Raw genomic sequence first — 13,355 nt, forward strand, 5'->3', positions numbered from 1 at the left:
CCCCCCCCCCCCAGATGCACTGTAATACTAATAGTACTATAGTATATGTCATATATTCTGTAGTACTTTCCCACCCGGGTGAAGAATCGGAACGCAGTCTAAAACGGTGAAAATAAAGTCGGAAAGATAAAGCGACGACGAAAAATATGCGAATACAACACTATTTGGATAAATTGGGTGAAAATCGTAACAAGTTTCGATATAGTGGACGAGACCGGCGGTGGAAGCAAGCATCTAACATACGCCACACACGAGTCCTCTGTCTCTTTCTCTGTGTGTAGGATATACAATGTATTCTGCGCAAGAGATCCCGAATACGAAATGCATTCCTCGGAAGCGGCGGCCGGCGTGGCATCGACGGCCGTCGAAATTCGGCCGAATAAATCTCGCGCTTCCCTCCGCTCTTTTTCCTCCCTTCGGCTCCTTGTCCGCGGTTCAGTCGCGCACACATACCTCGCACGCGCACACCTACACGAGGCACGGACGTGCGCTTGAAGGAGCACGTGCGTGTTCGCCCTCGCGTCTGCCTCGAAGCCTCTGAGTCACTCTCGTCACAGACCCCGCTGCACCGGTAGTCGCGAAAAACTGCACGCTGCACTTCGGGAATGTCGTCGGCGTGTACAGGGTGTTCCCCTTCGCCACGACCGTCGTCGATACGCCCGGCAAGAACGGTGCAAAGTTCGTTCCACAATTTCGCAAAGTCTACTGTAAACGCTTGTCGCAACAGCCAGTCAAAAGTGATACTATTGACGCTTCTGATTGGCTGTCGCGACAAGCAATGTGCTTGCGATCGACTTGCAACTAATGCAAAACGATCTTTAATGTGAGCGAGTTCGCTTCTTCCTTACTTTGTCTCTCTTTCTCTCTCTATTTGTTGCTTTTCATGACTGTTAATTAATCCAGAAAGCAAGAATGTGTACTATCGATTGATTAACAGCCATGAGAAACGTGTAGCTATAGAAACGAGTATGGTTAATTGGAAATAGTAACTATCGATCTATCGGTGAGGCATCCGCGGAACTAAAAGTCCAGGTGGCGTCATTGTGGGAGCGCTACGCGTTCGCGACGCGAATTCGGCCAATCAGCGGGCGTGATCTATTATGCACCTATGTTCGTTCTTTCTGTGCCAAGCAACCGCCGTGAACGCATCGATCGACATCGCTCCGCGTTTCACGCGTCTTTAGTCGTCTAAAGCGAGTTTCGTACAAAAACAAGTATCGCGAGTGCCGAAATAGCGATGTGCGACCATCGGGACGTAATGCAGGTATGTTATTAGAGAGTAATCTCCTCGTATATCGATGTATATAGCCGGTGCTTGTCACGACGTGTCAAGTCGACATTTGTCACTCTCATTGTTATTTTCGTCTCATTCGAGTAGTAATAGAGTTCGTTTGATTTGTTAATCGGGAATCAGAAATGATCAGCGTTGATCAGAGCGAGAAAGGAAATGAATAGATATATTCGCGGCACCGAATCGTGGGAAGTAGCGTCGGTCTGTTAGGCTTGGTCTACAATATGCGTTGTAAGCCGTAACAATTCGCCAATCCTAGCCGATTATTCTTGAAATAATCGACTATAATTGGCTAATTCTTAAGGCTTACACTGCATATTTCAGCTTACACTGCATATTATAGACCAAGCGAGACAGAGAGAAGTGACAGCGCGCGCTACTGCACGAGGGCGACACCGTCCACGTTTCGGCGCATATTTTCGGCGTACATGAATCGCGCAGCATCTTCCTTTTGCATCGAGCAACCGCCACGAATATACCGATCGACATCGCTCCGCGTTTCACGTATCTTTTATCAGTCTAAAGCGAGTCTTGTACGGAAACGAGTATCGGGAGTGCTGAAATAGCAATGTGCGATCGTCGGGACGTATCGCAGGTACGTTATTAGAGAGTAATCTCCTCATATATCATTTACATGCAACCGATGCTTGTCGCGACATGTCGAGTCGGTGTCCGCCACTCTCGTTGTTATCTTCGTCTCATTCAAGTAGTAGAGTCCGTCTGATTTGTTAATCGGGAATTACAAATGCGTTGATAATCAGAGGGAAAGAGGAAAAGACGATGCCAGAGATATTCGCGGCTCTGAATCTCTCGAAGTAATTCCGCGGTTTGTTAGCGAGACAGAGAGAGATGATAGCACGCACCGTTGTAGGAGGGCGACACCGTCTACGTTTCGTCGCATATTTTCGGCGTACATGAATCGCGCAGCCATCTTCCTTTTGCATCGAGCAACCGTCACGAATACACCGATCGACATCGCTCCGCGTTTCACGTATCTTTTGTCAGTCTGAAGCGAGTCTTGTACGGAAACGAGTATCGGGAGTGCTGAAATAACGATGTGCGATCGTCGGGACGTATCGCAGGTACGTTATTAGAGAGTAATCTTCCCGTATATCATTTACATGCAATCGATGCTTGTCGCGACGGCGTGTCGAGTCGGCATCTGTTACACTTGCTATCACTTGAACTTGGATTGAGCATCGAGATAATCGGCGAAAATCAGCATGCCAGTCAACGTGTCAACTAGAACGATAACAGCTCACAGTTGACATGGACGGGCTCGTGTCGTTGACCTCGAGCCGGAGATGGCGACGACGTCGCTCGATCTGTCCGATAAGCTCTCGGAGACGCGGATCTCGCCGATGATGTATCGTTCTCCCCCTCGTGATTCCCCCGGATCGGCGCTATTAGGCCATCGGCATTGCCGATACTTTTTCTGGCACCGATCGGCGGGTGGACAGCCAGAGGGAAAGGGACGTCACGGGTGGACCCCGCGAGATGTGTGTGTCCCGTAAACGACGACTAGCACCGCGGTTTAACTAATGTGTCGGACCGGTTAGGAGCGTATTGATCGGACCGCGACTAGATTTATGTCGGCGAATGATTCACGGCGCGTGATTTACAACAGATTGTCCGCCGCCGCGTATGCGCGCGCGCGCATACTGATTGAGTATTTATGCCGCTCTCCCTCGCGGTAACCACGGCGCGCCGATCATTTATTGGGTTAAGGTGAAATTCTCCGTCTTTTCCCGCCGCCGCGTGCACAGGACGCGCTCGGATTTTCCTTTTCCCATCTTCTCTATCTCTTCGTTTCGTTTCCCACCAGCGCCGGCTTGCCGCGCACGTGAGTTCGATTTTACGTATATCTCCAGATTTCTTTTCCTTTGGTTCTTCCTTTTGTGGTTCATCGAACCGCTCCTCTCTCTCTCTCTCTCTCTCTCGTTGACGTATTTTCGCCGTTACAAAGTAGATATTACGTTATGCCGGCTTCCCGGCGTGGTTTACGTAAAACCGAAGGCATGGGCAGCCGGCCAGCCGACGCGGTTACGCTTTAGAAAGCGCGTTCACCCTAACGGCGTCGCAAAAATCGCGTTTCTGTCGCCGCGCGGCCGGAGTATTCGAAAGTCCCTCGGGAACGACGATCCTTCTTTTTCATCTCTCGCTCGTCGATCCTCGATTACGGAGGCAGGGCACGCGTCTCGCCCGCCCGTAGAATGTCGCCGTAACGAGGAGAGGCTCTTCTCCTTTGCCTCCCTTCCTTCCCTCTTCCCCCCCTCCCGCCGTTGCGCGTCCTCGAGAGGATGCGAAGCGACGCGCGATCCTCGAGTACCCACGTCGTAGTCGTCGTCCTCCGCCTCTTCCAGGTCTCGTCGGGTGATCCCCTCGATCGCGACCGGTATCGGCGAACGTTTAAATTAGGCAGGGAATCCCTCGGAATGCGCGAAAGAAACGATGAGGCCGGCATTCCGCGGGGTTTTGATACGCCTTTGGGCGTATCGCTCATGAGGTACTATTAGCCCTTATGCGGCGGGAATGACTCTCAAGGGCCCCGACCCGCGATCCTTCGCGCGCAGCAGTCTCGAAACTTGCGCATTTTAAATCTTGCGGCTCGCGACCACGATGACGTGAGCCGGGATGTCGGATCAGAGATCAAGTGATTACGCGACAAGAGAGATCTTCCTCTTCCTAAAATTTGAAAAAAATATGATGACCTCGCTTAGCACGCGACATACTAGCTGCGTTCAGCAGAGAAAACTATCTCGCAAACACTGTTATAAAATTTGTAAATCTGATTAGTACATGTTCGTGGATTAAGAGCATGCCAGTCAGATTTTTACGAATTTTGCAACAGTTGCGAAGCAGCTTTCTCTGCTGAACTCAGTTATTGATTTCTCTGGCGTTATCGCACGCGTGTATGTATGTTTCGAGATATAATTTAATAATAAAATTAAATTCACTATTCACTGAGATAGAACATTGGTATTCTGAAAAAATAACGTCATCTTATTTATAGATACTATGCAATCGTTTTTACTAATTGCATAATAGAGTAATGTTAACATAAACCTTTTGTGACTAACATATTTATTTGAAAATAGAACATAATTCGATGTGAATAATATAACGTGCATGCGTTTTTTGTGAGTTATATTAACCTACTATGTTTCTTGATTTCAGAGTCTGGCCACAGGTTGGACAGCGGCTCCCCGTTCTGGAGGATTCAACTCGACCAGGACCTTCTGGACACCATCAGCGCGATCTATCCGGAGTGGTTTAAAGTAAGCACCCCGCGTTTGCATCTGACTTGCCTATCTCACTTTTCAACTTCGCTGAAAGAATGCGAGATAACGAGACGCGCTCTACTCGTTGCAGGATTACACTAATAGCCGAGCATCGACGTCGTCGTCCTCCTCTTCGTCCTCCACGTCCTCGAGCACTTCCGGCGCGCAATCTTGCAACGACAGCACCGCTGTGGTCGTCGTCAGCAGCGGCGGAGACGAGCACAAGGTCGGCAAAGGCGACGTCGCCAAGCCGAAGTCCAAGGCGAAAAAGTCGGACGGCCACAAGGATAAGGACCGGGACAGGAAGGACCCTAGGCGCGACGCTAAGGACGAGAGGTGAGATAATTTGCTTTCTGCGCCCGCTACGGGGAAGAGGAGAGAGCAAGAAAGACAGTAGTGAGGTAGAGAAAGAGAGAGGGAAGTGTACGAGTTATATCTATCGAATATTAATAAAACCTCTTGAAATAGCGAAAACGAGGGGAATATTCTCGGGTCCGCGTGTTATCACTTTCTACCGGCTCTCAACGGCAATAACCGGTATACTCGTGTTCGCGTAGTGTATAAATAGAAGAAGACAAAGTACGCGAGACGAGCGCATACCCGATCGCGAGCGTGCTGCAAGGCGTTATCGCGATCGAAAAATAGACGCGTCGCTCGGCACCTGTCTCGATTATTTTAACAAGCTTCGGCCGGCTCCACCCTAACGCTTTGTCGCATCGCCCGCGTCATTACTGCGAGAGACATTATTTCTATTAATCCGCGACAGAGCTTGGCGTCACCGACCTTGTAAAATCGCTAACAGCGGAGAGAAGGCGACTCGCTGCGCGGACTCGAATGGCTTGGAACTTCGAGATTCGCAATTATTTTTCGAAATTCGCGATTATTCTCCGAAATACAAGAAATCGATTTCATTATTACTTCATTCAATATTTTTGTTCGAACAAATAATCTCTCCTGGAAAAATTTTAATTTAATTCAGCCTAATTTATTATCATTTTGAATTTTATTTATCTTTATCTTATTTAATTTTTTTTTAAATAGATAAAAATTGCTTTGATTGAAGTTTTGCTGATCGCGTAGAGCATCTGAATTTGTTCAAATCGATAATAACGCTCGATCATTATAATGTCAGATCGTGGTTCGACCGATCTGTGAAATTTGTTTCGCAACTTCCGAGGTGACTTGGAAATCGGTCCTCTGTGCGCACCTTGGGTCTTTTAGCGCCTTAATCCGTCGCTGCGGAGTTGCGAGATCGCGGCTAGGGCCGCGCCGGAGCGGGCGATTAACCCGCAATTTAGTATCAGCACCGCGTGGTAATCGTTACGCGAGAATATAAACGCTCTTAACGACCGGCTTCCTATCTCCAGCTGTGACGAGTAATCTTTTCTCGGAACTTTCCCCTCGGGATCTTAAACTACCTCGTGGATCGTTGCCTCGACGCTTCGAGATCTTTAATCGACTCGCCACTTTCCTTACCTCCTTCGGGCCCGAGCGGACCCATGCGCGCGTGCAATTTTCTCTGAACTTTTCGAGGATGAGCTGAATTTGTTGCGTGACATTTCGACGATGACGACCACGACGACAATCGGTCCCTTGTCATGAAACATACGGCTCAATTGCAGCAACCGTATAGGGATAAACGTTTTCACCCCTCGGCGACCGATTACTTTTACTCTTTCGTCGCAAAAAAAACGCGACTCGAAAAGGACATCTCTGTCTTTCTGTCCTCTAGCCGAGGTCATTCGCGACGCGTACGTTCGGTCATTTTGCACAATGTTTACGCCGCAGTTATTTTATACAGTACTTACGTTATCTAACAATGTATCGACAGGTATATTTGATAAGCGGATGCTTCAAGCGCCACGACGAGATAAAAACCATTTCTCGCAGTTCTTCTCCGCGTGCATCGTTTCCTGTCGCTCGATATCGACAGGCCGCGTTTTTAATTTAAGACCGTAGGGCACGGACTCGCCAACTCGTGAATACTTGGAACATAAATTTTGCGCGCGGCAGACACCAACTCGATACACCACGCGGTCGGATGGACGTTTCTTGTTTAACGGAGGTTCGTCTCGCGGGGACGAAGAAAGCTCGGCCGTTTCCAACCGCTGATCTCTACGTACAAAACTGATACACCAGCGAGAAAAAATTAGGTGAATAGAAGGCCAGGAATAATAAATAACGTGCATGTGATACTTGGAAAGACGTCATATAACGACGTTTGACTAAAAACACATTGAAACGCGGTAACAAATAATAAAATTTATTACTGTCTTAATCAGTAGTAAAATTTGGTGTATAGATATAACTTCTAAGAGACAAGATATGCAAAGTTGCAGACACTACGAAGTAAAGCCTGGTGACACTTGAATGCAAAATTACAGATACGGCGAGCAGTGTAATCTAGCTGCACTTAAACGCACACTTTTCGTTCGCAAGTATTACATGCATGTAATGGCGTCTGGTCCTCTACTCTCCTCACTTTTTTGTTACACAGGATCTAATATAAGTTATTCAGTTGTATATAGAGATATGTTGTCGGCGTTTTCTGCTGAAGACGTCGCGCTGAGCCGAGCCGAGACGAGTGTCGATTGATTGATCTGTCATTCCGTCATCCGTGACAAAAACATGCCTCGGCGTGTTTACAAGGACCCCGGGTTGCGATTGACACTCGCTCCGATCTCGCCGACGGGGCTCTACCTTCGATCTCGCTGGAAAGCGGTGACGCGACGCGACGCGACGCCGAGTATGAAAGTTTCATCCACAAAACGCTCATGTTTTGTTCGTGTTTCGGCAGGGACGCTGGAAACGGCAAGAAAGGGACGAAGTCACCGCCGCAGCAGGATAAAGCAGCGACCGACGCCGTCGCCGCGGGAAGGAAGGCCGCCGTCGGTGTTCCAGGATCGGGATCGGAGATGGCCGAGGGCAATCAGTCGCCGCCGAAGGCGGAGGTCGACGATTCACCGCTCCAGCACGCCATGGATCGCAACAAGGAATGTGAGTACACGCATCTCTCACTTACCGCAGGAAATATTAGTCCGGCTACCAATCGACAGACATTTTCAAGACGGACTTGCTTGTGCGCCGGGATCTTGATTTATTATTGAGCGCGTCTTCGAGTCGTGCAGGAATTTTCCTTTACGGCCGATTGAGATCTCGAGCGTTCTCATAGCGTGTCGTCGTTGAGCACGCTCGATTTATTGGAAAAAGAATCTGCCATCTATTGGTCGACGAAAAATATCACAAGCTAAGGCCTGTGACTATTAATATTCGCAACTTACTTCAGGTGAGATAGTCAGATTTGAATTCAGAGTAAGGGCCATTGCATACAAAATAATATAGTTGCATGTGCATAGCATAAATATGTCTCAATCAATGAGCATGTTTCACAGATCAATATATGACAACTGTATTCTAAATGTTCATTGGTTGAGGTAGTCTTATGCTATGCATATGCAGCTATGTCATTTTGTACGTGACGGCCTTTAGATGTGAATTTTTCAGCTGAATCACGATTACAGATATAATGTCACATGATTCGATTGAAAAGCTCATTATAAATTCAGATCCGAGTATTTCATTATAAGACAAGTGAGATAAGTTTCAAGTAGCAACTATTAATACGTACTTTAGGCTTGTATGAACTATTTGAAAGTTTATTGAATCGCGCGCAAAAGCATCAATAAATTCGTACTCCTCGGTGTTTTCTACATCAATTAAAAAGAAAACGTTGAATTTTGATCATTTTTATGGAAGTTGTGAGCAAATGAGGGCGCACTCGTAGAATTTACGCGTGTTTAGGATTTACGTAACTTTTTTATGTTTAGAGTTCTGTAGGGTGTTAAAAAGAAGAAAAATTCAGTTTTAATTACACGCATATAACACGTCTCGAGTATATTAGGTCGGGTTATATCGGTCACGGGAAAAATAAAGGGGAAGAGAGATAGGCACGCTTCCGGGACAACTCTCATGTATTTTAAGATCCGGTCGCTCGTTTCTTCGCGCATAGTCCACTTTAATCCGTGACCGTTCCTCGCGCACGGTGTATATCCACCATTTGTCGCCCCGTCACTGTGCAGACGGAAGCGTCGGCTCCTCGTCGCCCGGAATAAACAATGAATAAAGACCTAACGGTCCGACGGTTCGCGCTTCCGATCGAATAGTCGCGCGAGCGCGTGCAGATTCGCGATTATTATGCGTGGGTCGTTGCAGTTACGCGTGCACACACACACACATACACACATACACACACGCGCGCGCGCATTTACGCGTTTGAACAACCCCCTCGCGGGTGTTGCCGCGCGAGCTGCATCCTTGGCGCGGAGGAGCATCCTTCTTCCTGAAGGCGCCTGTAATCGAGGGAAGACGGCGCAACGGAGAGAAGGTTCTTTTTAACATTGTCGGGCCTCGCCATTATGTACCCACCGCGACTGTAATCATCCGCTCGTTATTCGGCTCTCGCGGCGCCGATCCGCACCGCCGCCGCAGCTCGCGCGCTTATCGATTCGGAATCCGGCGATTTTTTCTATACCGCGCAGAAAGTACGCGCCGCACCGCGCGGAGCTTTTATCGCCGCGCAAAGTGCAGCTCTCCGGCCCATTCGCCACTTCCGCTCTAGCGCTACTACCACTACGCTACTAAGACCACTACTACCGGCGCCGGTAATCAGCCGATCGTTCAGCTCGGGAACGATCCCCATTTTGTATTCGGAGCGCGACTTCCCACGGACAGGATAGAAGGAGTATCGGTCGCGGCGACGGTCGTAGCGACGGCGTGTGTGCTCGTTCTTCTTCGACCTATTAGTCGATTCTTTCGGCTTCTTCTTTTTTATTTTGCTTTTACAGATGTATCACAAATTTCTCTCGCTATATTTTGTCTGGTAAAAATTTATCTTGTCATGTGTGTCGGTGAGGAAAGGTGATTTCGACGGTCGAATCGGGTGTGCGAGTATCGATAGCGCTTTTAAAAATGTCGCGGTCGCGCGCGCCGCACTTTTTTCGCCGTGGTCGAGTCCTCATTAAAGCTCCGGGTCGTCGTGCGCGGTCTTTAGAACGTCACTTTGTCGCGTTTATCGGTCGCCTTTTTCCGTAATTACTTCTTGCCATCGGCCTCTCGAGACGTTCTCCCTTCACGGCCTGTGCGAAGGACGCATGGCCGCGCTCGTCTGAACAATGTGCGCGTACCACTTTTACGCGCACCTGAAACAACACCGACGACAATGTCGCTGCATAATCATCCGTGGAAATGGACAATAGCGCGATTCATGTCTTCTCAAATCTGACGCGTGCGTTTAGAAGACGTCAGGAAGTCGCGCATGCGAGACACACACATACAAAGTTAAAAATGTATAAATACTCATCTATAAATATATTCTATAAATATTTAAGCATGATGAATATTTCAACGGACTGATAGTAAAATTAAAGTCGTTTATACTAGATCAATATGAAATAGCTTTGCCGAATTCGGTGAACGGATAACGCGCTCCGCGAAAATTGTTCAACATTATCGTCGAATGACTACGGGAATTTCGGCGAGCGCTTTTCGACCGATACCTCGCCCGATCACACCTGTACGCTTGCATGTGTGCACGCGTGTGTGCATGGCGGTCTACGGGAGAGAGACAGCCGACGCGGGCATTCGTGCGGACAAGTAGGTGCAGATTCGCGTGTGAGACTGTGTATACGTGCGAGTATATACGCGAGAGACAGGAGGCGTGCCTATTTATAACGGTGATATCATCGCCGATTACCTACGCTTTCGCGTGGACAATCGTAAATTCTCGTAGCAGAAGGGTGCGGGCCGATTTGAGGCTTTACTGAATATCCGTCGTAATCCTTCTTCTCGCGCTCCCCTTGTCCTGCCCTTCCGTTCGTTCTTTTTTTTTCTTTTCCTTGCTGGATAAACGTTATTCTTGCTTCTCTTTGACGTCGCCTCGAGTGTAACTCGAAACTCCGAGACGGACATCTCGGATAATCGAGAACTGTCGGGGGAAAGTTGAAAATACTTTATATTTTTGCGTCTAAGAAATTCTCTTTCCACTTATCCCCGCGACGTCTTAGAAAAGACAATGACGTCTTCAATGAGTAAAAATCGAAAGATAAGTTCGATACAGATAAGAGGAGAGATTCGATATTCAGATAAGAGAAATTTTTAATTATTTTCTATCGCCATACTTTTCATAAATTATTATTTTTTCGACGTTCAATCGAGTGTAACTCGAAAGCTCGAGACAGACATTTCGAGTAATTGAAAATTGCTGAGAGAAATCTGCAAGTGTTTTTGTGTCAAAGTTCTCTTTTCACTTCTCTCCACAGCAATTTATGAAAATTCATTTAAAAAATATGGTTGATGCACTTTATATTCTGGTGAGGCAAATATATTTATTTTTTGAAATGTATTTATTTTTACTATATTTGTTATTATATTTAATATATTGCTCTACAAACGTCACATTTAATGATGCCGAGCTTTGAAACAATAACGCGGGAAAATCGTGGTAACAAAATTATTTAGAGAAATCCCGGATGCGACATTCGCAAACGGATTATATTGAGAGAGAAAGAGAGAGAGAAAGACATGTCCCCGATCGCATCTCTATTTCACGGCGCCCTGAAGCGACGTAATGAATTTCTTACTGCTCATTCGCGGATGTAGCGCGCGCCGCACTTGCGAGGCAAGAACATGCCGGCCGATTACGCCGGGCTAATTATCGTCGGCGTATCTCGTCCTAAACGACGGCACGCAAACTCGCGCGCTCGTTTCGTAATGGAAAATTATGTCGGAATTATGTACCGCGCGCGCGGCGAAGGGGAAAGCGAGATGGGGTCTTTCCTTTTCCATTCTGTAAAACCGATAACCTCGGGTAGCGAAGCTGCGCGCTTAATGAGACATCATCATCAACGAAACGTCCCACGCGATCAGCTCGTTCATCTTGCTTGTTTTTTGTCAATCGACAACAATAATCGCTTATTGGAACCGCGCCATTGATCGTTCGACGACTACCGACACCGTGAGCCTCCCGTGTTGTTTCGCAAGAGTGATTAAATTAAATTAGCGACTATTACCGCACCTTAATTGATAATTTGCTAACGATCGAACCTTCCTCCTTTCCCCCTGGATGTATCGAACGCGCTAATTAGCTCATTTTTACAGCTAACGCGAGTGAATTTCTGTGAAATATAATAAGACTGCTAAGTCAGCAAATGTCGTTCCGCTTTTCACGATTCTTGCGAAGTTTCGTGTTCTGTGCTGAACGACGCGACGAGCCGCGGCAGGAGGCGATGGAAAGCGCCGCGACATGTTTTCACCGTGAATCGCGCGGAAATGAATTTGGACGCCGAGCGCTAATTGGCGGCTGCGATAAAGCGTACCACATATCTCGGGGATTTCGTAATTAAGGAAGCCCCCGGCTTCATCTCTTTCTCCCCCCGCTTGCATGTCGCGATGGCCGAGCCGATCGTTACGCTTATCGGCACGTATCTGTACGAGCATCAACGCAATACACGACGAGCGTGTATCTCAGACGAGCGTGTCTTAGAGAAAGAGAGAAAGAGAAGAGAGTTTCACCGGTGCGCGTCGCGCTTGTTTCGTCGTTCGTGCCGTCGCTACCGCGACCTTCGTACCGTTGCATTTATCAAGGCGACGATATACGGCCGACAGCGGGTAGTATACCGAAGAAAAATGCGTTATTAAGATAAGACATCGTGTCGCGCGACGATTTATATAACTGGGGAATTTATACGCGGCTGTATGCGCGCGCGCGCGCGTGCGGTAATTTTTAATTTGCCTCGGGATTCTCTTTCACGCGTGTTAAAGTCACGTGAAGATTAGACGGACGGTCGCGTGTTGGAGACGCGTGCGCTCGGAATTCGGGGAAGAATGCTTTCTTCGGCCCTTTCTCACATCAACACTGAGAGAAGAATTTAGTAAATATTATCAAAATTTGGTTACTATTACTAAATGGTAGACGTAAATATAGCGGGCCAAAGCTATGGCAATACTTATTAATTAATTTAGTTCTGTAAAATAAATTATTTATTTGACAGAAGTAAAATTTATTTGCTTCCAGAATATATTTGGTAAATAAAACTTATTGAATAGTTGAGCAAAATAAGCGATTTTGTAGTAGTTACAAAATTTTGGTAGGTTCAACCAACCATCTGTAATAATAGATATTGAAACGATGTAATAGCTGCAAATGAATGAATTTTTCGTTGTGCTGCAACAAAACATACTTATACTGGTAACAAAATAGAACTCGTACCTACTGAATTTTTTATTACATGGGATATAACAATTTCATAACAATTATCAAATATCTGCTCATAACTGTAATATATTTCATATTAAATATTTAACATTAAGTAACTATTACTAAATTATTTAATTGATGTTACTGTGAATGCAATTACGTCATACTCCCGATCTATTAAATATTTGGTAATTATTATCATATTTAGTATTAGTTACTAAGGATTCAATGAATTTCTGTAACTAAATGCAGTTTGTTATAGTTACCAGTCTTTTCTCTCAATGAACTCTAGATCGCCGGTGTTAGTATTTTTGACCTACACTTCGCACAACAATCTAATAACAGACGTGTCTGCAATTTGGCATTACAGTTTAACATAAAATTCCCTCCATGTATATATGCTATATATGTAAAAGTTGCAGTCGTTATATATTCTGTAATTCCGCGCGCGCGTGTGTTGTATATTCCTTGAGTTATATATATATATATATATATATATATATATATATATATATATATATATATATAT

The 13,355-nt window shown here is 46.5% G+C and overlaps 1 protein-coding gene across 5 annotated transcripts in view; it reads left to right on the forward strand.

Moving 5' to 3' along the window:
- LOC116845662 (myocardin-related transcription factor B) overlaps nt 1-13,355 on the forward strand; it is a 232,522-nt gene that overhangs the window by 144,759 nt on the left and 74,408 nt on the right. For 4 of the 5 annotated variants that reach the window (XM_032818645.1, XM_032818651.1, XM_032818650.1 and 1 more), the window contains exons 2-4: nt 4,469-4,569; nt 4,664-4,908; nt 7,367-7,569. In XM_032818645.1, coding sequence (XP_032674536.1) covers nt 4,469-4,569; nt 4,664-4,908; nt 7,367-7,569 — 549 coding nt within the window. The remainder of the gene's footprint in view (nt 1-4,468; nt 4,570-4,663; nt 4,909-7,366; nt 7,570-13,355) is intronic. The other variant, XM_032818646.1, reaches the window with a different exon arrangement.

The sequence above is a fragment of the Odontomachus brunneus genome, unplaced genomic scaffold (genome assembly GCF_010583005.1).
Source record: "Odontomachus brunneus isolate Ranch 3 - 2012 unplaced genomic scaffold, Obru_v1 Obru_scaffold_054, whole genome shotgun sequence".
In the NCBI taxonomy this organism is placed as follows: domain Eukaryota; kingdom Metazoa; phylum Arthropoda; class Insecta; order Hymenoptera; family Formicidae; genus Odontomachus; species Odontomachus brunneus.